The sequence below is a fragment of the Anser brachyrhynchus genome (genome assembly GCF_964034855.1).
Source record: "Anser brachyrhynchus genome assembly, chromosome: 9".
In the NCBI taxonomy this organism is placed as follows: domain Eukaryota; kingdom Metazoa; phylum Chordata; class Aves; order Anseriformes; family Anatidae; genus Anser; species Anser brachyrhynchus.
The window spans coordinates 14,859,043-14,884,796 of NC_137703.1; the positions used below are offsets into that span (position 1 = coordinate 14,859,043).

The window sequence follows — 25,754 nt, forward strand, 5'->3', positions numbered from 1 at the left end:
CAGTTAGTTGGCAGGATTCTATAATACACAAGGACACGGAGGCTTTATTTTCTAAAAGCTTGTGTTGATTACACATCAACACAAATCACCACTAACAAGTTTACTGTCATCAAAAAGGTACGCAGATAGATGGACAGACAGATCAGAAGCTATTACCAGAACACAAGTCTATATTTGTTGTAGATATTAAGAGTATAGCACTAATGAAAAGTTGCAGCACTTAGAAGTGGTAAAAAGCCATTATAGATAGTAATGATCAGTTAGCCTGGTGTCCCAGCAAAGCTTCAACCTGTTTATGGAGGGGAAACAACAATCAAAAAATCTGCAACTAATAGAAAGAGGAGCACATGCACCATGGGAAGCTTCTCAGAGGAAGAAGCTCCATTTTGGATAAAAATAAGGCCCTTTTTATACCATAGAGATATCAGAGGGCATAAGACAGCACCACTTCAGGTAACCAACAGATGCTGTTAATTTCTGTCTTCTTCCTGAGGCAGCTAATAGGTGATGATATTTCTGATTTTCTTTTCTTTAAATGAAACTTTGTCTGTCAAGCTGATTCCTACTTTATCAAACCAATTTTCTCTTTCCCAGAGTATTTTTCACCTCCCCAGCCGATGAATGGTTCCTCAGTTTCTCGCTGTGTCTTCACCAATGGTATCCTCAGGACATCCACAATGTACGTGTGTCCGGCTGCACGTCAAGGAGGTACCTGGCTCCCATGCCAAGTTCCCAGTCCAAAGGCTGAGCTCCCAGCCTGGCCCCCAGCCCAGCAGACATTGCTCCTGTCAGAGTAGAGCACCCATTTCTTGTCAGCATTTTCTCATGGCAGTCCAGGTCACCTCTGTAACTTCTGCCATCAGGGGTGCCCGAAGAACCCTGTGATGTCACCAGAGAGTCACTGTCACCCCATGACCTCAGATATGGTGGGCTGCCATAAGTGCTCCGAGTGTCCCGCCTTCAGTGAGTCTTGCCAGTGGCCGTGTGAAGTGTCCTGTCTTGTTGGCAGCACACAAGACATCGAGCTTCTGCCAGTGGCACCTGAAGGCAGCACTGAAGACGAGGGCTATAAGTGCCCTGCATGTCCTGCCGGCATCAAGGTCCTGCTGGTGGCACACGAGATGTCTGGGTACCCAGAGCCAGGGCAACCCCTCCTGCAGGGCAGACGAGCAGCTGTGCACCAGGGCAGCCATGGGCAGCATGAGCCAGTCACCCCAGCGGCTCTTGGCAGCACATGAGATGCTGAAGGTGCTTCTGGTGGCATGTGAGACATCGAGGTCCTGTTGGTGGCACACAAGTTGTTGAGGCCCTGCTCACGAGGGGGGCATTGAGTCTAGCCAGTGGCACCGAAGAGCTGTGCTGAGGACAGGGAGCTGCCAACCACTGGCATCAGGGGCAGCCTCCCATGGGGCAGACAAGTGGCTCTGCACCGGGATGGCCGTGGGCAGCATGAGCCCCAGGCACTGCCAGCAGTGGCCACCAGGGAGAAGACGTGCCCCATCTACCTGGTCCCACTGGCCAAAACAGCCGCCTAGCCCCCAGCGGGCACAGCTACTGCTCGGCTGCCACTGGTGCTGGGCCACTGCCAGGGCCGGGTGCAGGCACAGCTAGAGGCCCATTGCTGCCGTCCCGCACCCAAAGCCACGTTACCCTGAGGACACCTCAGCCCACCAGCCACAGGGCAGGCACCAGCCCAATGCGGGGCTGGGGCTGCAGCTTTGTCAGCAGCGACAGCAGAGAGCTTGCAGTGAGATGGGTGCAGTCAGCTGTGGTCCCCGTGGGACACCGACCCAAAGGACACCTTGTGGCTGCGCAGGAGAAGCCAGGGGCAGGCTTGTGTACCACTGCGCCAGTCCTGCTCCTGAGCAGCATGGCCAGGCCTTGCCTGGGGACGGGCTGGTGGTGGCAGCCACAATTATTACATGATTAAATGTTTGGTGTTCCCGCTACAAGGCCTCTGTCTGCAGTTACTCACGCGGCGAATGGGTGGTTTAACACAACCTGCTCTTGCTGCACGTCCACCCCACATATTGTTTCGCTGGAGTGCTGGGATGTGGGCATCTTTGTGCTTCTGAGCTTCAGAGGAGGAGGAAGGAGAGTGGGGTGTTGTTTTCCAGAAACCTTCCTTCACCCCTCCTGGAGCTTTCTTGCTGTTGTTGAGCTTCACAGCTTTATCATGCCAGCCTTATCTGCTACTGCTGCATCCAAAAGTCTGCTGCAATGAAACGGCCAAGCTGATTGCTAAAAGCACAATCCCCGGCACCTCAGTGCTTACGGCAGCCAGAGCAACCACTTCTTCCTTGGCCGGCTTGGCCCCTGTGCCACACTCTGCCCATTCGGTGCCTGAAGCACAGCCCCCAGGGTTCCCGATGCACAAAAAGCATGGGTACATGTCAGATAGTGAGAGCTGCCATTAAAGCAAAGGCACAACACAAACAACATTTTCAGCACTGTGTTTTATTGTTACAATGCGGTGACACGCATCATTTCCAGATCACTTCAGCTGGGACAAGAAAGAACCCCTCCGAGCCCTCGGTGTGTTGCCAACGCTGTTTTGCCCCGAAACACACGACGGCATAGCTGGGCGGTTGTGATCCACCGCCACTCCTGTGGACAAGCATAGTTAGGGCCATGCCAAGCAGGGCTCTCCAAAGGCGGGGAGCCACGTCTGGGAGCAAGCACCCTGGCAGCCAGGCAGAGACGTCCTTGGCAGGGCTCAAGGCACTGCAGCGCTCCTGCAATGTCTGTGTCTTGGTGCCCTGAGCCTCCAGCCAGGAGGATAAGCTGGTTCCCCAGGTTGGGACCAGGAGGCTGCCAGGTCCTGGAGCCTTCTGGCTCCAGGAGAACAAATGTGCAGGGACCTACAGCCATCCCGTGTGCAGGGCGGCAGGCAGGGCAATCAAGGGAAACAGATTTCACTGCTTGGCCGGTGCACTTTCATTTAATAAATCATCCTCTTGCCTCCTTTTGCATTCAGTACATCCACAGGCTCTTTTTAACTTGTGCTTTATTCAAACACAAGCATCATCTACCTAATCCTACAGCTTCTCAATTCCAAAGGAATGTTTTTGAGGGGGAGCATGGGACTACAAGTGTGGGGGAGAAGAGTTTGTTCCTCTCTGACAGAAAAAGCCTCCTAGTTCACAAGCATGAATCTGGCTGAATTTTGCCTCTACTTTTTTAGAGGTGCAGCATCTTTGCAAGAGGCAAAAGTTTAATTCCTGCAAACTCCCTCATGCTCCTCTCTTGTTTATCCTGTTGGAGTTGGAGTTGAACTCGACAGGCTTTTTCTCTTCAGTCTTGCTGGGTTTTAGCTGGGCTCTTACTAGGAGCAGTGGGAACCGCCTGTGTGCTGGCTCCAAGTGGGTCCCACTGGGCCACAGTGGTTTTGGCATGTGCAAAAATGAAATAAAAGCCACGGTCTCGAGAGAGCCAGCCATTTGAGAGCGGATGAGCATTCCCATTAATGTGTAATTAATGTGCACTTCTGGCTTCAGCTCTTTTGGCAGCGCAGAGTTAATTACAACTGAACTGTAAAACATTGCACATGGATTTTATTTACTGCCTTATTAATGGCATCTGTTCTCCCAGCAAAATCTCAGCTGTCTGCTCTTGTTCAAGGAAACTAGAAAAACTCACTGCAGAGGGCTCGTGCTAATTTACATGCTCTGGCTAGAAAGGGAGCTATAGGATGTGGTCAAAACACCATATTTTCATTTGGAGTCTGTGTGCTCGCTAAATGCATTGCCCCAGCATCCAAGCTCATTGCAACACGAAGGGGTGCACACGGCTTCAGCCCCCAGCACTTCAGGATGTGCCTGGGTTTGGTAACTGGCAACATCTCCAGGCCCCGACCCGTGATCTGCTGGCCCCATGCCCGTGACATTGCCCGGAGGCAGCCGGTGTGCCGTGTAAGGCAGCAGCGTCGGGGTGCTGCGCGCTTCCAGGCTGCAGCGGACATGGCGGCTGCGATCAAGGGAAGCGTGACTCAGCCTCTCAAGCAAACGCGGGGCTTGTCTGTGTGCTGCAGCTCCTCGGCAGGGCGCAGGGACTGCTTCTGCAGTCTGATTTGCTGGGAGGCTGCCAGCCGCCCTACCACCTCCTCCTCTCTGCGGGCAGCTTGCAGGCAACTCTGCCCTGTTCTCTGCTCATCGCCCGCTTCCCGAGCGACAAGATGACTTGCCAGAGGAGGACAGGAGGCTGACTTCCCCGTGGCAGGGATGGAGCAGAGGAGCTGGTGATGCGGCCAGAGGATGCTGCGGGGAAGGTACAGTCGCAACCGTGGCGGGGGGCAGGGGAGGTGGAGAAGCATGGGCTGCAGGCAGTTTTCAGCACCTGCCTTGCATCCCTGTCCCTGAATGGCCACCCTGCTGACCACCCCCATGGCAAGGGGCCCCATGCTGCTTGCAGTGGGTACAGCCCCCCCTCCTGCAGTGCTTGCCGAGGTGGGCGAAGGCACCTTGTGCTCTGCCCTAGTCCCTGGACCCCCTTAAGGACAGGTATTCTGGGTGTCGTTCAGTGCTGAGATGCCCAGTGGGACAGCCCTGCTTGCCTGTGCTTATTGGCTTCTCGTGGGCATATGCTACACCCCCAGCAGCCTGCCACCCCGTGGGGCCAGAATGGAGAATTCAGGGCATGCTTGACATTATTTCGGGGACTCTAACAATTAGACCTACCATCGGTTGTGTTGGTGCAGAAAGCTGGCCCACCAAAACCTGGCTCCCAAGGTCGACGGGGCTGCGTGCGTTCCTGGAGGAGCCCAGGAGCAAGCTGGCATTCAAGAGAAATGGGCAAAAAGGCATTTTCTGGCTGCTCCCTGCCTGCAGCTGAGCATGGGGGAAGGAGACATGAGTGAAATGCGGTGGCAGCCCTCATTTTGCTCCACCATTCCTTCCACACAGTCGGAAGTCCTCCCAGACCTTATCATGTTGGTTGTGATGAAGGGTTTGATTGGCAGAAAGGCAGCCAAAATCCTCCTTATAAACACAGGCCTGTTGACCCTAGAGCTTTGCCACCTCATTACCTGAGTGCTGTGCACATTACCTACCCACAGCCCCCCAGAGTGGACTCCATTCCCCTTTAGGCTCCAGAGACACACGGGAGCTTTTCCATCCTTGCTCCAGCAGCTTTTGGGCGACTCGGCCATTCAAGAGCTCAGAAGTGGAGGTTGTGAGTGTTTGGGAAGGCTCAGCAGCTGATTTGTGGCTGCAGCAGGCAAAAGTTTGTGGCCTGGCTTTCTTGGAGTCACGAAGGCATGCGTGATGGCAGTTGGCAGCTTTTAACCCAAATCACCCTTCACCAACAAGGCAGAGTGCAGGGACTTTGTTGCACCCCCTCTGAAATAAGAGGCTGGGCACTGGGACCAGCAAGGTCCCAGGTGGAGCTGACCATCTTTCCTGCAAACCCCAATTTTCCAGGCAGGGCTGCGCTCAGGCTGTTCAAACAAGAGACCTGGTTTCTGCTCACCCTGCTGCCAGGAATACCCCAGGGACTGCCAGGTGGCAGAGCAGGAGCCGTGTTGGTGGCAGGACACGGGGGTCAGGCTGCAGAGTCTGGCAGGCTGCAAACATGTCTGTCTCAATGTGACTCACCCTGTGGGTTTTTACAGAAATCACCTCTCTGCTCTTGCTCAGACCTCCCCCTGCCCAGGGAATGACAAACAGGGGGACCCACTGCTCTCAACCCACACGTATCCTTTTTCTTTTTTGCTGCACCCAGCCTAGGAGTGGGAGAGAGGAGGCTAGGCAGCCATGGCTGTGCACAGCCGGCACAGCAAGGTGCTCCCCTCCGAGCTGAACAAGGTGTGCCCTGAGAGTGAAGACAGTCGCTCCGTGCACCCCATGAAGATGAGTGACTTCGAGGTGTTCCCCAACCTCCAGCAGAGCAGCAGCAGCATCTCAAGGAGCAGACGGAAGGCACATTTTCCCTCTGGGAACAACGAGAAGGCAAGTTCAGCAGCTGCTGGAAGAGGTGGGAGTTGGCCACATGTGGCAGAAGAGCATTACTGGGTTATCCTGGGACACATCAGTGGGGGAATCTCAGGCTATGGGGGGGATGTCAATAACAGATCACTTGAGTTTTGGGGATAGGACAGAAAACCCCAAATATCTGAGATATATCTGCATGTCCAGCATTCATGTCCAGCATTTGAATCTCCTCTCCTTGGAGTACACCTGGCTTAGTCCTTGCAGAGAATGATGGAGCTTTCTTCCTTCACAGCAAAAAAAGCCCCTGGATATGCTCCAAGCACCACTGTATCTGGTCCCTGGGGTAACTTCTGGCCCTTTCCAGAAACACTGACCTCTTGCTGCTCTTCCTCAGGAAAATCTCATCTCATGGATTCCTGAAAATATCCGGAAGAAAGAGTGTGTGCACTTCGTGGAAAGTTCCCAGACATCAGATTCTGGGTAAGTCAGTCCCTCCTTCCCCTCTCCTGCCAGGGAAGCAAAAGGGACATTTGGTGACAATTGTACAGCACCAGAGAATCCTACCTTTCTGCCAAGGGAACTGGTATTGAGGGAATTCACAAATTCCTTTTGATATATTTCTTTATCCTGCTGTGTATCACTGCATGGCTGAAACCTAGCTTCCCAGTGAGTAACCTTTCTGATGCTTTCCCATGCTGTCATTTCTTTCCATATTTCATCCAGAGCAACCTTAATATTTCTGTCATAAACCTCTATAGACAGAAATACCAATCTTTGCTAAGCTTTCCCCTAGAAAAAGCCCTTGTTTCTTCACAAGTTCTGAGCTGGAAGACAGGTTGGGTGGGAGGTGCTGGTGCCTGTGGTGTTCCTAATCAAAATGCCAACACCTCATGCCTGAATGAGGCAGGTAGGCCACCTGGGCTTTGCTTTTTGGGGTTAGCTTGTTTTCTACAAAGTTGGTGGTGTGTGTTTCAGGAGGATTGTGTGCGAGTGCGGCTACCTCAGGGAACAGCACCTGGAAGATGCTGTCAAAACTCCCCTCTTCCTGGGGAAGGAATGGGACCCCAGCAGGCACATCCAGGAAATGCCAACAGATGCCTTTGGGGACATCCACTTTGCAGGCCTGGGACAGAAGATGGGAAAGGTAATCTGTTTTTCCCCTCTGTTGTGCACTGGGAGTCAGAGTTCAAATCTTGCCATGGCAGATGAAATGGAAGTACTTCCCTCCTGAACGAGAGGTTAGGGAAGCGTAGAAGTGCCCCAAAGGCAACACTGAGAGAGAAAGGTGGATGGGACAGCATCCCTCCTCTCTACCTGCCCTGTACCTTGTCCTTTTCTGAAACCGTAAGACTGGTCTTCATGCTATGAGGCCCATGCTTCAAGGCATTGCTGTTGCCTGTCCTTATCCTTAGGCAAGTCTTGGGGATTCACATTTCCAGGGAAGTGACTGGGAACAGGGTTATGCACGAAGAACTGGGGCAGCAGCAGCAACAGAACTCCTCTGGGAAATGACATGGGAAACCCTTGGTTCTTTGCTGGGATGTGAGAAATCATGGTGGAGATGCCCCTTCCCCCAGCCCTGTTCTTTTAACCCAAAACATATGTATGCTCCCCTTTTGCAGTATGTGCGTGTCTCCTCTGATACTCCTCCACGGGTCATCTACCACCTCATGACACAGCACTGGGGCCTTGATGCACCCAACCTGCTCATCTCGGTTACTGGTGGAGCCAAAAACTTCATCATGAAGCCAAGGCTAAAGAACATCTTCCGGCAAGGGCTAGTCAAAGTGGCCCAGACCACTGGTAAGAGATGCGGAGTTTCTCCCTGAGACTGCAGCAGGAGAGGGACCTGCCTTCGAGCCATGCCAGGCCCAGTGAGTTTGGCTGCTGTGGAGACACTGAGCTGGCCTGGAAGGCCTGTTAGGGCCCTGTCTGAGCTAACGCCCAACGGGGATGGACTGTTCTTGCTCAGCTGCTGCAAACAGACTTATAGGGAGTGAGACTGAGAGATGCAGCACTGTGCAGAAGGTATCTCCTGTGCTGCCAGGTCTTGATGAAGTGGGCAGAGAGAACATCTAGGGGATGGAGCCTCTCTGAGGGCCAAGTGCTCCTGCAGCCATATAGCGAGATGCTAGGAGGTTGCTGTGGCAGAGCCTCTCCCTTCCCAAGTCCCTCTCTGACCCCCAGGGGCCTGGATCATCACAGGGGGGTCCCATGCTGGTGTGATGAAACAGGTGGGAGAGGCAGTGCGAGACTTCATCCTCAACTGCAGCTACAAGGAGGCCGAGATTGTCACCATTGGCATAGCCACCTGGGGGACTGTGTACAACCGGGACAGCCTCATCTGCCCCATGGTGAGCCAGGCAGAGTTGGAAATGCATTTGCTTTGCTTACACCTGGGCTGCTGGGGAAGTTCTACCCAAGGACCATTATGGGAACGGGTGCTTCGAGAGGTGGCCATGGCTTGTAGCCCAGGTAAAAACCCAGCCAGACCAGGAGTGATGGTTTCAGGCTGATGTTTTCAGAGAAGTCCCTCTGCCCTGCCCAGTGTCTTGCATAGGTGCTGTGCTTCTCCTGGGAGGACCCTTGTGGGTGTGTGGGAGCAGCGTGGGAGGGCAGGTGGAGCAGAGACAGAAGAGCATGGGGCGAGACTGCTGTGAGGACTACAGAGATGTCAGGGGTGACTTCAGCCTGTCTGCCCCTGTGTGCTGTCCAGCTCACACGCTGGTTGCTTTGGACATCTGGCGTTCCTCCTCAGCCCCGTCAGACTTTGCCCAGAGCCTCTCCTTCTGCATCTTGCAGGGTGGCTTTCCAGCTGAGTACATCCTGGATGAGGAGAACCAAGGAAGCCTCTCGTGCCTGGACAGCAACCACTCCCACTTCATCCTAGTGGACGATGGGACCCATGGGAGGTACGGAGTGGAAATCCCCCTGAGGACCCGGCTGGAGAAGTTCATTTCGGAGCAGACCAAGGTGAAAGGAGGTAACAGCAACACAAGGAAGCCTGAGGCAGGGGAGGACAAATGGCTTGATGGGTCATCCGTTGGTAAGCAGTGCCCATCCTGGCCTCAGGTGAGAGAGGAGACCTTGGCTTCCCTGTAGGATCCAGACAAGGGCTTGAGACCATGCCTATGATAAATGCAGAACATGGTTCCTGCCAGGTACCTCAGTGACACAAATCAAGGGGCCTTTTTCTGCCTCAGGCCAACCTTTCCCAGCGGCATGACTGCCAGGAGATTGTTTCCCCTCTCCCCTGAAGCCTGGCAGTGCTCTGACCTTGCATTTTACACCCCACAGCTCAGTGGGGACCCAGCTCAGCTGCTCGGAGGGGCTGCCCCACAGGACGGTGACCCCAGGCTCTGCTTCCCTGCAGGCGTTGCCATCAAGATCCCCATTGTTTGTGTGGTGCTGGAAGGAGGCCCTGGGACACTTGATGTAAGGAACTGCCCCTGCCCTCTCCCAGCAGAGCTGAGAGGGGGTAGTGGTGGGATGGAGCAGGATTGGGAAAGCCTGTTAAGTTGGTGGCCAGGGTCAAGGGCAGCAGGTCTGCTCCTTGCCTAGGGTGCTGCTCTCCCAGCGTTGGTGGGAACACGGTCGTCACAGGTGAAGTGCAGCAGAATAGGGGTGCTGTGGTGTATCAGTGGAAGGATTCAGGATCAGTGGGGGTTTGCTGGCCTCTGCATGACATTAGGACCAGTCTCCCTGCTTGGTTGCAGACCATCTACAATGCCATCACCAATGGGACACCCTGTGTGGTTGTAGAAGGGTCTGGGCGTGTGGCGGATGTCATTGCACAGGTGGCCAACCTGCCTGTGCCCAAGATAACCATCGCTTTGATCCGGAAGAAGCTCAGTGTGCTTTTCCACGACACCTATGAGCTCTTCACCGAGGGCAAGCTGGTGGAGTGGACCAAGAAGGTGAGCCTCTTGCAGGCAGGCAGCTCCTTTCTCTGAGCATGTGGAGATGAAAGTGGTCCCCAGGCATCCTTTCCTATGAGCAGCAAGACTCCCAGCGGGAAGTTTAAGGCTCAGATCCTACTGAACATCCATCTCCTCCCAGCCATACTCAGCATTGTCCTGGTGGACACCCCAGGGCTCCAGCTCTGCCCCTCCACTGCCTGCTCACTTTGGGCAGAGAAGGACCATGTGGCACCAACCCCAGCTGGGCTGGGAGGCAGCACAGGGGACCTGCAGGAGACCCAGAGGGAGCAAGGAATTGCTCCAAGCAGGACAGGGGTTCACAGGGGGCTGCTGGAAGTGGCAGGGAGGAGATGTTGGTGCTGACTGCCTGCCCATGGCTTTCTTTGTAGATCCAAGACATAGTGCGGAGCCAGCATCTCCTGACCATTTTCAGAGAGGGCAAATATGGCCAGCAGGATGTGGATGTGGCCATCCTCCAGGCCCTGTTCAAAGGTGAGGGGAAGGTAGCTGCTTGGGGGCACGGGAGAGATGAATAGGATGGGGGTCACAAGTTGCCTCTTGCAGCTGCTTGGCTTGTGGAGTCACCAAAGGGCTCCTCAAAACTTGTGATGATGAACTGATCAGGAGGAGATATTTCTCCCAAAGAACCAAGCCTCCAAGTGGGCTTTCAAGGGTGTAAATGACCCTCTGTTCTAATGCATGCACTTTACATGCAGCATCCCAAAACCAAGATCACTTTGGTCGTGAGAACTGGGACCACCAGCTGAAGTTAGCTGTGGCCTGGAACAGGGTGGACATTGCTCGGAGTGAGGTCTTCACAGACAACCATGAGTGGAAGGTAAGGCAGTACGTGTGCTGTTTGTCTGCTTCGTGGCTGCCATCAGAGGCAGAGCTGGGGGGCTGGGGGGAGATCGAAGGCAAGGGTTAGGACATTTCTCCCCATTCCTGACCATGCACAAACCTGCCTGGACCTTACTGTAAGACTGTTTGGTCAGGCTCAGTTTGTCAGCTTGAGGGCTGTTCATGTTGAGAGCACTTTTCAACTCTGCTTTGCCTAGGGAGGGTTTTTGAGGGCATTTCTCTTGGGCCCTAAACTTCCATTACATTGTCAGGGGCTCTTAATCTGTCTTGTCTTTCCAAAATGCAGAGGTGGGCACAACCTGCAATTCACTGCTTGTAAAGGTCCTATTTGCCCTGTAATTTTTTACAAAGGTTGTTGGTATTTCATTCAAAACTGGTGTCTTTGAAAGACAATCCACCAACCTAGAGCCAAAAATACCTCTTCGTAGTTATGCGCTATGGTCTCTGCTAATGCCAAATGGCAGCTTGTCTATAAACGCATCTCACCTAGCTGGGTACTTCCCTGCTCAAACAATTGCTAGCTTTAATACAGAGTGGAGCAAGAAGCAGCACAAGCCAGCTCTGCTGTCCCATGCCCAATCCAGCTGAGATGGTCCAAAGCATTGAGAAGTCAAAACTGAGCAGATCGAATGGCCCTGTGGGATTTAGAAGGGATTTTCCTATTTTGCTTGACAGTTTGGGTTTCCCCAGCTCACATACCTCTCATGGAACTGGGGAGGGCTGCCAGGAAGCAGGATCCTGAAGAATAAATAGTTAATGATGTGAAAATCCACAGCCTGAATAAGAGCTGCTCCCTTTTCAGGAAGGGAGGATGAAGAAGGCTCTCATATTAGCTGACGCAAGCCAGGGCTGTTGTAGGTGCCACAGTATGGGACCAATGTGGCTGGAATGAAAAACTAAGGCTGAGACCAAGTGGTGGCAGGCAGTCAGGTACCTTCCTGCCAGGACAAACATGTACCCCATACCCACAGGCCCTGCTTTCACTTCTGAGCACATGTAAATGTTGTCTTGGAAAGGCACACAACTTCCAGCTGGCAGCACTGGGAGCCTTCAGCCGAACACTTGTGCACAGGGTGGGGGGAACAAGCCGGCGAGGCCCTGCTTGTTTGTATGGTGCATCCTCATGAGCTGGTGAAAGAGGATCTATTGTGGCTCTACCCCATAGCCCCACTAAGCAGCCGAGGAAGCAGAGGGCTTCACTGCCAGGGGAGAAAGCATACTGACCTACAAGTGTGTCTCTGGGGGGGGTCCTGCAAGTCCCAGCGCCTCCTTTCCCCTTTCCCTCCCAGATGCTATGTCAATCCCAGAAAATCCTTGAGTGCTTTCAGATAAAATCTTCCCCCCACCTGATTGAGGCCTTGCTCTGAGGCCATGGTGTCTCTCACCTCTGCCTCCGGTCTGCCAGCCTACAGATCTCCACCCTGTGATGGCAGCTGCCCTGATCTCAAACAAGCCAGAGTTTGTGAAGCTGTTCCTGGAACAGGGAGTACGTCTCAAGGAGTTTGCCACCTGGGACACCCTCATTTACCTCTACAACAACATGGCATCATCCTGCCTGTTCCACAGCAAGCTGCAAAAGGTCCTGCTGGAGGAGACAGAGCACACAGCTGGCTCCAAAATGCCAAGAATCCAACTGCACCATGTCTCCCAGGTGCTGCGGGAGCTTCTGGGCCACTCCACACAGCCTCTCTACCCCAAGCCCAAGCACATTGAGCGGCCCCGGCTCTCCATCCCTGTCCCGCACATCAAGCTGAATGTACGCATCTCCAGGTTACGTGATGGCGGGGGTGCATTAGAGAGGGGGACACTGGCTCAAGAAACAGTCCTGCAAGTTGCAGCTGGATCACTGTCCTTTTGCCCACTCAAGAATCCCACTTAAAATCCCCTAAAGCCCTTCCTACATGCGCGGCACCACGTGGCTGTGACTCTGTTGGACAGGACCCACCAGGGTGGAGGACAGAGAGGCTCCTCATGTGCTAGACAGGCTGGCCATATCCCCACACAGTTCTGGCTCTAGAAAAAGTGGCATTTCCAGGATGATTACAGCCCTGGCCACCCTTCTGTCTGCAGAAAAGGCCTTCTATGGCTGGTGGAGGCAGGCACGTGGGTTCAGGGAGGGCTTTGTGTTGAGGGGCTGTCTGCTCTCTGCAGTCTCTTGGCAGGTGAACACATCTGACCGTTGTGTACCTCTCAGGTCCAGGGGTCAAGCCTCCGGTCCCTCTACAAGCGCTCTGCTGGCCGAGTCACTTTCAGCATGGATCCAGTCCGTGACCTGCTCATTTGGGCTGTGGTCCAGAACCGCAAGGAACTGGCAGAAATCATCTGGGCCCAGGTATCGCAGCCCGAACCTGTCAGTCCCAGCTGTAGGGCTCAGACGGAGCCAAGGCTCCCATGCCCAAAAGGCAAGGTTACACCTGCTGGGATTCAGGCGAGCAGGTGAGCTAGGTCACAGGTCCATGGCAGTGTCCAAGCCACAGCCATACGGGAGCCATCCAACAAGCCTGTGGCAGCCCTCCTAGCCTGTGGATACTCGGTGTTCACTTGATGACATTTGATGATGTTCTGGGCCAGAAGTGTGCTCTTAGCAAAGGTTAAGATAGGGCTCAGCACACTGCAAGGGGGACCCAAGAGCCTGGCAGCTGGGGGTAAAGAAGGCTTCCAGCATCTCTGTGCAAGAGGTGTTGTAGCTGGCTGCCAATTGGAAAAACATGAGCATGCCATGGTTGTGGAGCATGTTTTCCCCACAGCCATGGAGTCACAAACATCCCATCACCCATGGCTTCCTATTACAAGAGCAGGAATGTCTCCAGATTACCCGTGGCAGTTAGTTATCTGCTGCCCCTGCACCTAGAGTGAAGGACAGCTCAGCCCTTGTCATGGCAAGTTGTCCTTTCTGAGCAGCACTCAGCTTGGGGCATTCCTTTTCCCTCCTGTGGGAACCCTGAAGGACTTGTCAGGTCTGCCACGGACTTGTAGAAGTCTCAGAGTCCCACACCCTCTCTGGCCTCTTCTGCTCCAGAGCCAGGACTGCATGGCGGCTGCTCTGGCCTGCAGTAAAATCCTAAAGGAACTTGCCAAGGAGGAGGAAGACACTGACACCACTGATGAAATGCTGGCCCTGGCTGTGCAGTATGAGAACAAGGCAATTGGTGAGTGGGAGGGGGACAACCAGAACGACTCTCGTATCCCATTGTGCTGGCTAGTTTGGCACAGGTTGCGTCTAAGGGGTGGTAGGTGGGGTGGATGGTGCCAAACAGGGGTGTGCTTGTTGTGGTTGGGGTCATGGTGCCGTGAGGGCTGTGCCGTGGGTGGTGGCAGGAGTGCAGGGGGAGGCCATGGTGAAATGCCCAGATCCTGCTGTGAAGTACTCTTTGGTGCTCCCCCTGCTGAGCACCGATGCTGGCCCCAGAGTTCAGCCTTGTTTCCCTGGTCCCCCAGGTGTGTTCACAGACTGCTATCGCAAGGATGAAGAGAGGGCCCAGAAGCTCCTCATCCGTGTCTCTGAGGCCTGGGGGAAAACAACTTGTCTGCAGTTGGCACTGGAGGCCAAAAACATGAATTTTGTGGCCCATGGAGGTGTCCAAGTGGGTTCCCAGTGGTGATGCTTGGGGGTGGTGGTGGTGGAATGGGTGAGGGGGGAGTAAGCAGCATGTCCCCTGCCCCAGATTCAAGGTGCTTTGTTTGCAGAGGTAGGGCTCAGACGGAGGGACTGTGCCCTGCAGTTGGTGGCTGAGCACCCTGCCTCCCCTGGTGGCCTGAGCCAGGGTCTGTGCTGGGCCTGCCCGTCTCCTCCCTGCTCCTGGGGAAATCGATTGTCCCTGATCCTCCTGGGGGACAGGCCCGGGCTCTGTCCATTGGGTGGGCTAGCTGAACATCTCAAGAATTGGCCAGAAGCTAGAGGTGGCTCCTGTAACCACTGCTCCTCTTCTCCTCACAGGCCTTTCTGACAAAAGTCTGGTGGGGGAAGCTGTGCATTGACAATGGGCTTTGGCGGGTGATTGCGTGCATGCTCTTCTTCCCACTTCTCTACACCAGCCTCATCACCTTCAGGTACATCGTGCAGCTGGGGTATGCATGTGTGGAGGCAGGATTCTCCTTCAGCCTCATCCTTCAACTGGCTTGCTCTCCGGCCCTGTGCCACACAGGACAGGAGCCTTTCCTTCATGCAACCACCCAACATGTGCCCAAGAGCACCCTCTGCACGCCCGTGTGGCAGAGCCTTCAGCCTCACCATGCAGTGCGTGCAGGTCCCCTTGGGGTGGCTGCAGTGACCAGCCGGAAGGGTCAGACTGTTGTGCACAGGCTGGGAGAAGCTGTTGTGACATCTCCCTGAGCAGCACATGGTTTGGAGAGCTGATCTGCCAGCAAGGCCCCTTGAGAGCTCTAGCTGGCTGGTGCAGGCGAGCACTATTATCCACACGGCCTGGTCAGAGCAGCGCTCCTCACCTGCATTACTAGCAGGCAAACCTCAGGCAGCTGAGCCATGCTTTTGTCCTTGCTCCCCCCAGGGAGAAGAAGCTGCAGCCCATGAACTGCCTGACACGTTTCCGGGCCTTCTTCACGGCACCTGTCGTCATCTTCCACATGAACATTCTCTCTTACTTCACCTTTCTCCTGCTCTTCGCCTACGTCCTGATGGTTGACTTCCAGCCGTTACCATCCTGGTGGGAGTACCTCATCTACTTCTGGCTCTTCTCCTTGGTGTGCGAGGAGATGCGCCAGGTATGGGGCGGGCAGAGCAGAGGTTGGGAGGAGGTGAGATGGTCCAGGCTGCCAGAGACACCCTTCTGGGTGCTCCTGGAAGGTCCGGTCTAGCTTGTGGTCCCGTGCTGCCTCTTACATCACCATCCATTTGGAGAGGTCCTGGCAGAAGGAACTGCCAGATCGCCCTGTCTCTGAGGCCAGGGAATCTCACTAGCTACCTCTGGCCTTGGTACTTGCAGAAAGGCACACTGGTTTGAGTCAAAAACATCAGGAGATGGAGGGACCACTTCCTTCCTTGGGCATTTATTCCCAGAAGTATTTCCACACCTTGTTTCACTTTTTTTTTTCTTTCAGTTTTTGCTTCATCTCTGTGCCTTTCCTCAACAGACTAAAGAGCCCCCTGTCTCAGGTATCTCTCCCCATGCTCCTCCATGCCCATGTAGAATACCCTGTAGATTCAGGTTAACTTCAGGTAAGCAAGGAAGTCCGGTGATGGCTAGCAGATCTGTGCCACCCCTCCCTTTTACATGGCAGCTGAGTATCTTAAAAGACTTTCACTGACATACTAACCCCTCTTCTCTTCCCAATAGCTGTTGTATGACCCAGATGGGCTTGGGGTCCTGAAAATGGCTTCCCTGTACTTCAAGGACTTCTGGAATAAGTTGGATGTCTGTGCCATCGTGGTCTTTATCACGGGGCTGACTTGCAGGTGAGATATAGAGCCATTACCTTGCAGTGCATGGGCTCAAGTCACAACTGAAGACTGCACCTGGCCCTAAACTAGTCTGAGAATCGTGCACTTTTTTTTTTCTTTTTTTAATTGCTTCTTCAAAAGACCAGTGAATATTTTCATAATCATGTGATTAATTCTGACCAATTTACTTCTGTTTTCAACTGTTTTTAGGAGAGATGTTTTTCATGCTGTAACTCTCACCCAGCAATCTGGGGAAGGTCACTGCTGTTGCAGAAATGTAATGCTGTGAGATCAGAAAAAAAAAAAAACAAACCACACTGGTGTCACTGAACTGTTTCCTTTCCTCTCTTCTGTGCCCAGGCTCATTCCATCAACTTTATATCCCGGACGCATCATATTGTCATTGGCTTTTATTATTTTCTGCCTGCGTCTGATGCATATTTTCACAGTCAGTAGAACGCTGGGCCCCAAGATCATCATTGTGAAGCGCATGGTGAGAGCACCTCTCCACCCTGTCAGGCCTGGCTTCCAGCTAGATCAGCTGGAGGCCTGCAGGGCATGTGCCACCCACACTATGCTGTCCTGGAGGGTAGTTTGCTCCAGGATGCAATTTTGCTTCACCTGTGTCTTTGCAGATGAAGGACGTCTTCTTCTTCCTCTTCCTGCTAGCAGTGTGGGTGGTATCCTTTGGGGTTGCCAAGCAGGCCATCCTGATCCACAACGAGGAACGTGTGGAGTGGCTTTTCCGCGGTGTAGTCTACCACTCCTACCTGACCATCTTCGGACAGATTCCTTCCTACATTGATGGTAAGGGACAGCAGCCTGTGAAATAGTGTGGCACATGCAGGATGGCTTTGTTGCAAGGCTGAGGAGTGCCAAGCTCATGCAACAGTCTGCTAGCCCATGGAAGCCCTGCACAGGACTCTTCTTCAAGCCACAGTGTAAGGCCAGGAGGCAGCAATGACAGTGTGTGGGGATGGAGCCCTGCTCTGGCATGTTCGAAGTGTTGCTACCATGACAAACCCAGGGACTGACCAAGTTAACATTAGCAAATGGCAGGGTCCCAGCTGCCAGGAGTAGATCCAGCTCTGTGTCACAGCTGCAAAGTTGGTGGCAATAAGCAGTGCACTGGGGACAGAGAGGATGATCAAATGGGTTCAGAGGGGGGCTACGAAGTTGATCGGAGGTCTGGAGCACCTCTCCTATGAAGAAAGACTGAGAGAGCTGGGGCTGTTGAGACTGAAGAAGAGAAGGCTCCGGGGTAACCTCATTGCAGCTTTTCAATACTTGATAGAGAGCAACTTTTGGCTCAGTCATATAATAACAGGACAAGGCAGAATGGTTTTAAACTAAAAAAGGGGAGATTTAGATTAGAGACTACGAGGAAATTCTATGAAATAATAATCTATGCAATTAAATAAATTATCTATGAAATTCTTCATTGAGAGGGTGGTGACCTCAGAGGGTGGCACTGGAACAGGTTGCCCAAAGAAGCTGTGGATGCCCCATCCCTGGAGGTGTCCAAGGTCAGGTTGGACAAGGTCCTGGGAAACCTGATCTAGTGCGTGACATCCCTGCCCATGGCAGGGGGGTTGGAACTAGATGACCTTTAAGGTCCTCTGCAACCCAAGCCATTCTATGATGTGATTCTATGATGCAGAACGAGCTTGGAAACACTCAGTATGCACCAGTTGCTCAAATCTCTGCCATATTCTAAGCCACCTTGATGCTGGCAGCTGTCAGGGAGCACAACATGCTCCTTGAGACACTGCGAGGTTTGGCTGCGGTGGAGTAGTGTTGTGCTCTCTTGCAGGGGTGAACTTCAACATTGATCAGTGCAGCCCCAATGGGACTGACCCCTACAAGCCCAAGTGCCCAGAGACCAATGAGGACAACAAGAAACCCATCTTCCCAGAGTGGCTGACGGTCATCTTACTGTGCCTGTACCTGCTCTTCACCAACATCCTCCTCCTTAACCTCCTCATCGCCATGTTCAAGTGAGTCTGACCTGGACCCATGGTCCTGGCAGTGAATCAAGCTGGCTTTATTGCAGGCTTGGCCAGGGCCAGGGCACCACCTGCTGAGAAAGTGTGAGGAGAGGCCTTGTGTGAACATGGACCAGAACTCAGGGGTGCTTTTGTGGGGAAGGGGAGGGTCATAGACATGGTGTAAGCAGAGGTTGCAGGCCGGCTCTGTTCAGGGAGACAGGTAGAAGCCAGGGCACCACACAGCTGAGGTGTGCCTCCTTGGCCTCATTTCACAGCCAACTGTGTTCTGTCCCCAGCTACACGTTCCAGCAGGTCCAGGCACACACAGACCAGATCTGGAAGTTCCAGAGGCATGACCTGATCGAGGAATACCATGGGCGCCCACCCGCACCTCCGCCATTCATCCTTCTCAACCACCTGCAGCTCCTGGTCCGGCGAGGCCTGCTGTGCAGGCCGGCCACGCGCCACAAACAGCTCAGTGAGGAACAGCTCCCTTCCCTTCCTTTGCTCCCTCCCCGGGGCATGAGGTTTGGCGTCTGTGTTGTGGCATCGGAGCTTGGGATGCCTTGGAATATGAGAGCATTGCCATCCCCTTCCCCTGGCAGAAGAGAAGCTGGAGAAGAATGAAGAAGCTGCCCTTCTCTCCTGGGAGATGTACATGAAGGAGAACTACCTGCAGCACCAGCAGCGCCAGGAGAAGCAGAACACAGAGCAGAAAATCAGAGACATTGCACAGAGGTAGTGACACTCCTGAGACAGGGACATCCCACCCTTGACTGTCCTGGGCAGGAAGGAATTGGGATTGGTGCTCTGGGACCTCAGGGAGCTGTTGCTATACTCCTTGCTCTGTATACAGGCGATGGGAGAGTGCTCATAGGAATCTGTCCTGTGGAGGTGGCTGCACCCACATGGAGTGGGCTGCTGAGCACCTACAGCAGGCACTACTCCTAAGGGGATTCTTCTCTGCACTGTCCCTCCAGAGTTGATGTACTGGCAGAGCTGCTGGACTTGGATCGGGTGAAGAGGACAGGTCTGGTGGAGCAGAGATTGATCGCTCTAGAAGACCAGGTGAGACAAAAACTGAACAACTGCCTTGGAAAGGTGGGATTTTCCAAGGGGGTGAGTCAACTGAACCACAGCATAAGAGAAAGTTCCTCTGAATCAATCCCCCTTTGAAACAACTTGAGTTTTCTTGCCAAAGCAATAACTTCAAAGAGGAACAGGCATATAGGAAATATATGCCTTTTTGTTCTGTTTGTCTCCAAAATGAAAAGGATGAAAACGGGCTGATGGGAGGTTGTGGGATGAGCCCCTGCACTGGTCATCCGGCCTCCTCCTTGGCTTGAGAGGGCCCTCCAGGCCCTCTGGCAATGGGGGGCTCTCAGCCTCCTCCCTGTGAAGCTGTTCCACACCACGCATGTGCACTGCCAGCCCAGGGGCTGGGCTGCAGACCAGCACCCCTCCAACACAGCTCATGCAAGGACTGAAGCCCAGGGCTGAGCTTAAGTGGGCTCTTGAGCCCATGGGTTTGGGTGCAGACCTCCAGAGGAGGCTAGTCAGGGTCGCTGAGGCCTGTTAATTCTCTTAGGGCCCTGGCAGAAACATCTTCTTTTTCCATTGACCCAAAATCAGGAATAATTTTGCAACTCTATTTTTTTTTAAATCTCCATTTAATTTGCAGAGAGGGAGACAATATGGTGTATTGGGGACTCGGGGACTCTGCTTAGGTGCTGCGTGTCCATCCCCAGGCACATCGGTCCTGGGTTACCTGAGGAATGGGCCAATTGTGCCAAGAGTATGGGGACCACGTGCCATGAGCCTACAATGAGACAACACAGAGACTCCTATGTCATTTGGGGGAGAAATAAGTGCAGCAGAGTCCCACCACTCTCCTGGGTGGTTTCTAAAGGAAAGAGGAGTGGGTGGCACTGGGAGGGCAATGCCCACGCACTGCGGCCATGCAGAAGTGGCTGACCCTCTCCCGTCCCATGCAGGTTCATCAGAGTGCCAAAGCCTTGAGGTGGATTATGCAGGCCCTGCAGGGCAATGGCTTCACTTCAGAGGAGGACGTGCCGCCCTTGGGTAAATACAGCTGGCTGCACCGCAGCAGCACTGGGGGAAGTCCAGGGCCTGCCCTGGGGCCTTTCCCAGCCTCCAGGCTGGAGCCCTCCCTGGATCCCATGGCTGAGGCTTTTCACTGCAGCATGGCACAGAGGAGGCTCCTGTCCCTCCTCATCTTGCCTGAAGGGATGCCGAGGGGCCAGACCCACTGGGGGCATTAGCAGATCTTGTCCTGTACAGACTCAGCCAGCCTCCCGGCTGAGCCACAGTCCTCAGCACCAGTCCTGCTGAGGCTCAGCACCCTGCTCTGCAGGGTCTCACTGTCTCTGTCTACCTTGCAGTCTCCAGCAGAACCTCAGAGGTAAAGGAGTTGGACCTGGAGGAGAAACCTGAAGAGAAGCAGCCCCCATACCATGTGCTTACTCGAAACCTCATCTACCCAGGGTCTCACACCATCCGCTTCCCTGTGCCGGATGAGAAGGTGCCCTGGGAGGTAAGAGCTCTGGCCCAGGCAGCAGTGCTGGAGGAGGGGACCGTGGGATGCTCCCATGGGTGGAGGAGGACAGGAGGTGGGAAGGGTAACAGAGCTATCATTTCAACCCAGAGAGAGAAGAATTAAGCTTGGGAGCTGCTATTCTGTCGGGGTTCAGCACCCCAGGGCTGGGTGTCTACTTGGCAGAAGGTCTAACCATGGCTGGAGATGCCTCCCTGGGAAAATGCTGTGGCTGTGCTCAGTAAAACAAGACTGGGTCTCACTTGGGGATGTCTGGAGGCATTCGAGATGGGAAGGCCCATTTGGGCTGTCCCCTCTCCAGGGTCCCACAGGGCAGCCATACTGGGCATGACAGCTCCAGTGAGATTCTGTGTCTGGGTGAACAGCTCCTCTAAGGCCCTCCGAGGGACAAGAAGAGGGAAGTGAATGTTGTTCCTGCTGGGATCTGCAGTGGTAGGGTTTCTTGGGGTACTTGGGTGGGAGACAGAAGGAGCAGACACCTGCCTCCTTGCTTTCTGAATCACGAATGTAGGTCGGGGACAGGATCTAGCGCTGGCTTCCATGAGGGCACAAGTGAGGTCCCAAGCCTCCAACCAAGACACATAGCTCAGCCCCAGAGCCCTTCCTGCCTGGGGGAGTGATACCATGAGTTGGGTGGAGGAAAGAACTGTGAGAGACAATGTTCTCAGGGCTCCCAGTCCTTGCCGGCCACCAGAGCAGGGATGCAAGCGGGGTCTGACGTGGCCACATGCTCTGCAGGTGGACTTCCAGCTGTATGACCCTCCTGCCTACTCAGCCGACCACAAGGACACAGCTGTGCAAGACCCGTTCAACCTGTGAGTGTCCCCCAGAGGCTCCCTCCCTATCCAGCCCTTCGTCTCTGCCCTGTCCCATCACGAGGCAGCCCTCACTGTTGAACTGCTTCCTGCCCTCAGCTCCTTAGAGTCTCTCCTGAAGATAAACTACAATGCTATGGATGGGCTGATTGACCGGCAGAGCTTCCATGGCCTCTACGCTGTGCAGGATGGACTGCCGCTGTGAGTGCGCCCACCATGGGGTATATGGGCGAGGTGGGAGCAGTGGGGCTAGGCACCTCTGAAAAGCATCACCCACACCAGAAGCTGCTGTCACGGCTGTGTGAGCCAGGAGGGCTGCAATCCTTTTGGCAGCTAAGAGTGGGGCATGGAAATGGCATGCACAGCCCTTGGGGTGTGTCTTCCTCAGGGCTATGCTCCCTCCCCCCACAAAAGAAAAAAAAAAAAACAGCACCTCAGAACACACAAAATGCAATGTTGGGGAATTTGGGAATATGGTCTAGGGCTTTGGCCTGCTTCATGGTGTAAGCCTCTATGCCTGCTTATTCTTTCCTGCCAGGAATCCCATGGGCAGGACAGGTCTGCGAGGCCGCGGGAGGCTGCACCGCTTTGGGCCCAACCATGCCCTGCACCCAGTTGTGACCCGGTGAGTGCGAGGAGGCAGCAGTGCCTGCTGACGGTGGTGCTGGGGACACAAATGGGGAAGGGGGCACAAAGCCATCTCAGAGAGGCCAGGATGTCTGGCAAAACCCATCCAAAGCAGGAACCTTCTCCTGCGTGCTGGGAAGGGGGGAGCTGGGTATGGCTTGCAGAATAACATGGACCTGTCTCTCACAGCTGGAGGAGGAACTTGGATGGGTCCATTATCAGGAAGAGCCTGAAGAAGATGCTGGAAGTGCTGGTGGCCCAGTACCCCCTGTCAGATGTCTGGGCTCTGCCTGGGGTAAGTGGAGGTGGCCTAGGAGGCTCTGAGGAAACCTGGTCCAGCCAAGTCCCAGGAGCTCTGCAGGCCCTGAAATGCCCTGTGCAAAAGGGAGAAACACGGATGGGTTTAGGAGGAAGAGGAGGGAGGCACCACCGCTGGTTACCCCACTCCAGCAGAGCTTGTGGCAACTTCTGCGGTGGTGGTAACTGTGAGATGTGCTGAGCTGGTGGCAGCGAGGGAGGCTGGGCTGGGCTATGAAATCTGTTTTGGTGCAGGGGTCGCTGGAGCCAGGCGAGATACTGCCGCTGAAACTCAAGTGGATCCTGCGCCGGGAGTTTTGGCCCCAGTTCCAGAACTTGCTGAAGCAAGGCACCGAGGTATGAAGCGCACGGAGGGGATACGGGGCAATGCCCCACAGCCTCTGGGGCCTCTCAGTGCCCTTGGAGCAGTGCTTATGGCTCTGCTAATGCAGCAATCCTTCACCGTGCACAGATACACAAAGGGTACCTTGATGACCCCCGCAACACAGACAATGCCTGGGTTGAGACTGTTGCTGTCAGCATACACTTTGACAGTCAGAACGATGTGCAGATGAAGCGGCTGAATTCGGTAAGAGCCTCTTGCCTCCGTGGCTCCCTGACCTGGCTCTCAGCAGGCATGGGGCAGGTGAGACCCCAGGCAAGACAGGCATCCCTCTGAATCCCTTTGGCTCCAGACCCAGATCTCATCATCATCAGGAGCAGGTTTCTCCAGCTGCAGGCAGTGGAGGAGGATCACGGGGCTGCAGATGGGGTGGCAGCACAACAGAGGCCCCAAAAACAGAGGGTGGGAGTCTGGGGGTGTGTTGCTGCTGAGCACAGCTGACGCTGCTCCTTACCTCCAGCATGCATGTGATGTGTCTGCTCCCCTTCCAGTTCCTCCAGGGCTGTGACCCAGAGCTGTGCATCCGCTGGCAGGTGCTGGACAGGAGGATGCCCCTGCACGCCAACCACAAGTTGCTCCTGTACAAGGTCTCGACCCTCCTTGGTGCCTACTACTGAATCCTCAAGCACAGGCCGACTCCTGCAGCCCCAGGCTGGGCCCTGCTGCTATGCCCCAGCTCATCTGTGAGGCCGTGGGAAGCTGCTGGAGACTGGGCAGCTACTGCAGCATCCACAGTCACCACTGCGGTTGAAATCCCACAGCCACCAGCTCATCCTTCCCCATCCTTCAAAGAGGCTGAGTTTAGCCCCAGCTTGTCACTCAGTGCTTCCACATCAGCCTCAGCGCTAGCCCAGGGCTCGGACCAGGCAGAACCACGGGGCCGTCCCTGCAAGGTGTTCCTTCTCTCAGCCCCTACCTGCTGTCTGCTTTGCTGTGGGTGCTGGGGACTTGCCTGCCCCGCTTCCTCTCCACATCCATCGGGCAGTCCTGCTCCCTGCTCACCCTCTGAGCTCCAGCAGCCCCATCGGCACCGCTCCTGGAGAACTCCTGCAGGGAAGGCTTGGGGTCTTTTGCATCTGACCGTCCTGCAGGCTGCTACCATGACACATGTCCCCCTGTCTCCAGTTAGACATCGTCTTGAGCTGTGATCCAGCACTTCAGAAGGTGTCAGCAGCTCTTGGCTTATATACCCATGGCTTTATACTCCTGCACAGGTCTTCCCCTCCAACTCTTACGTGATCCCGTGTGTGTATGCTGAGCAACACATTGCAGCTGATCTTCTTCCCTCTGCGGGAGCCAAGGCAGCAGCTAAATGACACCTGCCTCCCCCGTCCCCTCGTGCACAGGGGCAGACAGGGCAGCTCGCTGCTCCATGCTCTGTGGCCACGTGGGCAGGTAGGGAAGTGAGTGAGGACACCTGTGTCCATCACAGACAGCTCTGTTCTTGAGAAATCCTCCAGTCACCTTTGCTGTTGCCTGCCATGGGAAGGATGAGGCACAGCAGAGATGTTTCCCAGGGCCTCTTGATAGTCCATAACAGCCCATGGAGCATGGACTACAGCTGGCGCTGGTTAGGGAGGGATTCCAGCTGCCCTCCCCTCTCCCAGTGGATCAGACACTGGCCAGCCAGAGCTGTCCTTCCCTACTGATGGCCATCACAGCACAAGGGCAGTCTCACCAGTAGATGCACTGGGGCTTGGACAGGGGGTCGGAGTGGCAATTTAGTCAACCCTCAATAAACCATGTATTAAAGGCTGGTGGTTTGTCATGGCTGTTTAAACACGGGCTGTTCCTGGGGACCATGCTCAGGAACACATTTCCAGGATGAGCCCGGTTTGAGCGTTCCCACACCAAGTCTTACTGCACAAATCCAGTTCACTCTCACACTCACCCACAATGCTGGCCACACGGATGTCTCATCACGTTTGGAACAAAAAAGAGGAGCTGTTGGGAAGCAAGCTGTGTGCCGAGGCTGCAACACAGCCTGCTCAGTATCTGCTCGTGGTCTCCCCCCACCACCGAGAGCAGGAGAAGGGAGTCATGGCTGAGAGGGAGAGGAGAGCATACACTCCCTCCACAGGGATCTCTTCCCCCCTGCCCAGCCCAGCCAAGGCAGCAGGAGAAGTTTGAGTAGCACCAAATAGTGGAGGGAAGAAGGTCCACCTGCCTCACCCCCAGCAGGACTGGGGGCACCTTTGGGCTTCCTGAAGCCCCCCACTACTTCTGCCCCTTACAGGGATATTCAGTGGCTCCTCTCTAAGCTCCCGCTCCCACAGCCAGGCTGTTAAAGCAAACTCTTTGCTTCCCTTAAAACACAAAGTCATCTCTAAATCCCTGCTTTGGCAAATCATCTCTAAATCCCTGCTTTGGCAAAACCCTTGGAAACGTGACTTGTGCCAGCTCATGGACCAGATGGTAAAAGAACTCCAGGTCTTGTTATTTAAAAACCCGGTGGTGATTAAGCCAGCCTGATGATCTAGGGAGTCTTGACTCACCACTTTTCTAACGCTTGGCGTTGCTGAGATGGGAACTCACAGCTGCAAACCACCACATCCCACGTTGAAGCTGGAAGCGGGCTGGGGCAGAGGCTCCCAGGCTGTGCCGGTCTCGACACCCCCATCCTGCAGCACCCTGTGTGTGTCTGGGTAGGGTGTGCAGAGGTGTGGATGGGAGGGAGGCATTTTGTAATCACTGCAGCTCTATGTCTGTGTGCAATTAACCTTAAATCAAAATTAGGCTGTCCTGGAAGAAATGGTAGCCAGTATCATTATGCCCTTGTTGGGGAGGCCAACAAGGAGACCCGAACAAGGAGGCCCAAGCAGGAGACCTGGGGCTGGGGAGACTGGGGGATGCTCAGGAGGAAGCAGGAGAAGGCACGAGCTGGGTCCCATCCTCACATCTTCCCTGCAGCCTGCGTGAGACCCTGGGAGCCCCCAGGCATCC

General features: G+C 54.5%; 1 protein-coding gene across 2 annotated transcripts; it reads left to right on the forward strand.

Annotated features, from left to right (window-relative positions):
• The first annotated feature begins 4,101 nt into the window (after positions 1-4,101).
• On the forward strand, positions 4,102-24,566 carry TRPM2 (transient receptor potential cation channel subfamily M member 2). Of its 2 annotated transcripts, XM_080604955.1 has the most exons (34): positions 4,128-4,267; positions 5,719-5,945; positions 6,322-6,407; positions 6,903-7,071; positions 7,550-7,730; positions 8,115-8,281; positions 8,730-8,910; positions 9,301-9,362; positions 9,644-9,844; positions 10,237-10,339; positions 10,564-10,685; positions 12,114-12,464; positions 12,903-13,040; positions 13,728-13,857; positions 14,147-14,292; positions 14,646-14,758; positions 15,217-15,372; positions 15,767-15,821; positions 16,003-16,121; positions 16,467-16,599; positions 16,742-16,913; positions 17,920-18,103; positions 18,391-18,572; positions 18,700-18,832; positions 19,075-19,162; positions 20,089-20,176; positions 20,497-20,648; positions 21,408-21,484; positions 21,584-21,685; positions 22,023-22,109; positions 22,301-22,406; positions 22,664-22,765; positions 22,881-22,997; positions 23,303-24,566. In XM_080604955.1, the coding sequence occupies exons 2-34, from the start codon at positions 5,751-5,753 to the stop codon at positions 23,426-23,428; spliced, it is 4,524 nt and encodes a 1,507-aa protein (XP_080461081.1). In that variant the 5' UTR covers positions 4,128-4,267; positions 5,719-5,750; the 3' UTR covers positions 23,429-24,566. The 2 variants fall into 2 exon arrangements, with proteins under 2 accessions (XP_080461080.1, XP_080461081.1); XM_080604954.1 differs by lacking the exon at positions 15,767-15,821 and having other exon boundaries at positions 4,102-4,267; positions 15,217-15,430.
• Positions 24,567-25,754: the final 1,188 nt, after the last annotated feature.

Excerpts from the sequence above, each read along its gene's own strand:
- TRPM2 (XM_080604954.1), top strand. The coding sequence starts at position 5,751 with ATGGCTGTGCACAGCCGGCACAGCAAGGTGCTCCCCTCCGAGCTGAAC. Across the intron at positions 16,914-17,919 it reads GATTCCTTCCTACATTGATG|GGGTGAACTTCAACATTGAT; the intron begins GTAAGGGACAGC and ends GCTCTCTTGCAG. Across the intron at positions 18,573-18,699 it reads CACGCGCCACAAACAGCTCA|AAGAGAAGCTGGAGAAGAAT; the intron begins GTGAGGAACAGC and ends TTCCCCTGGCAG.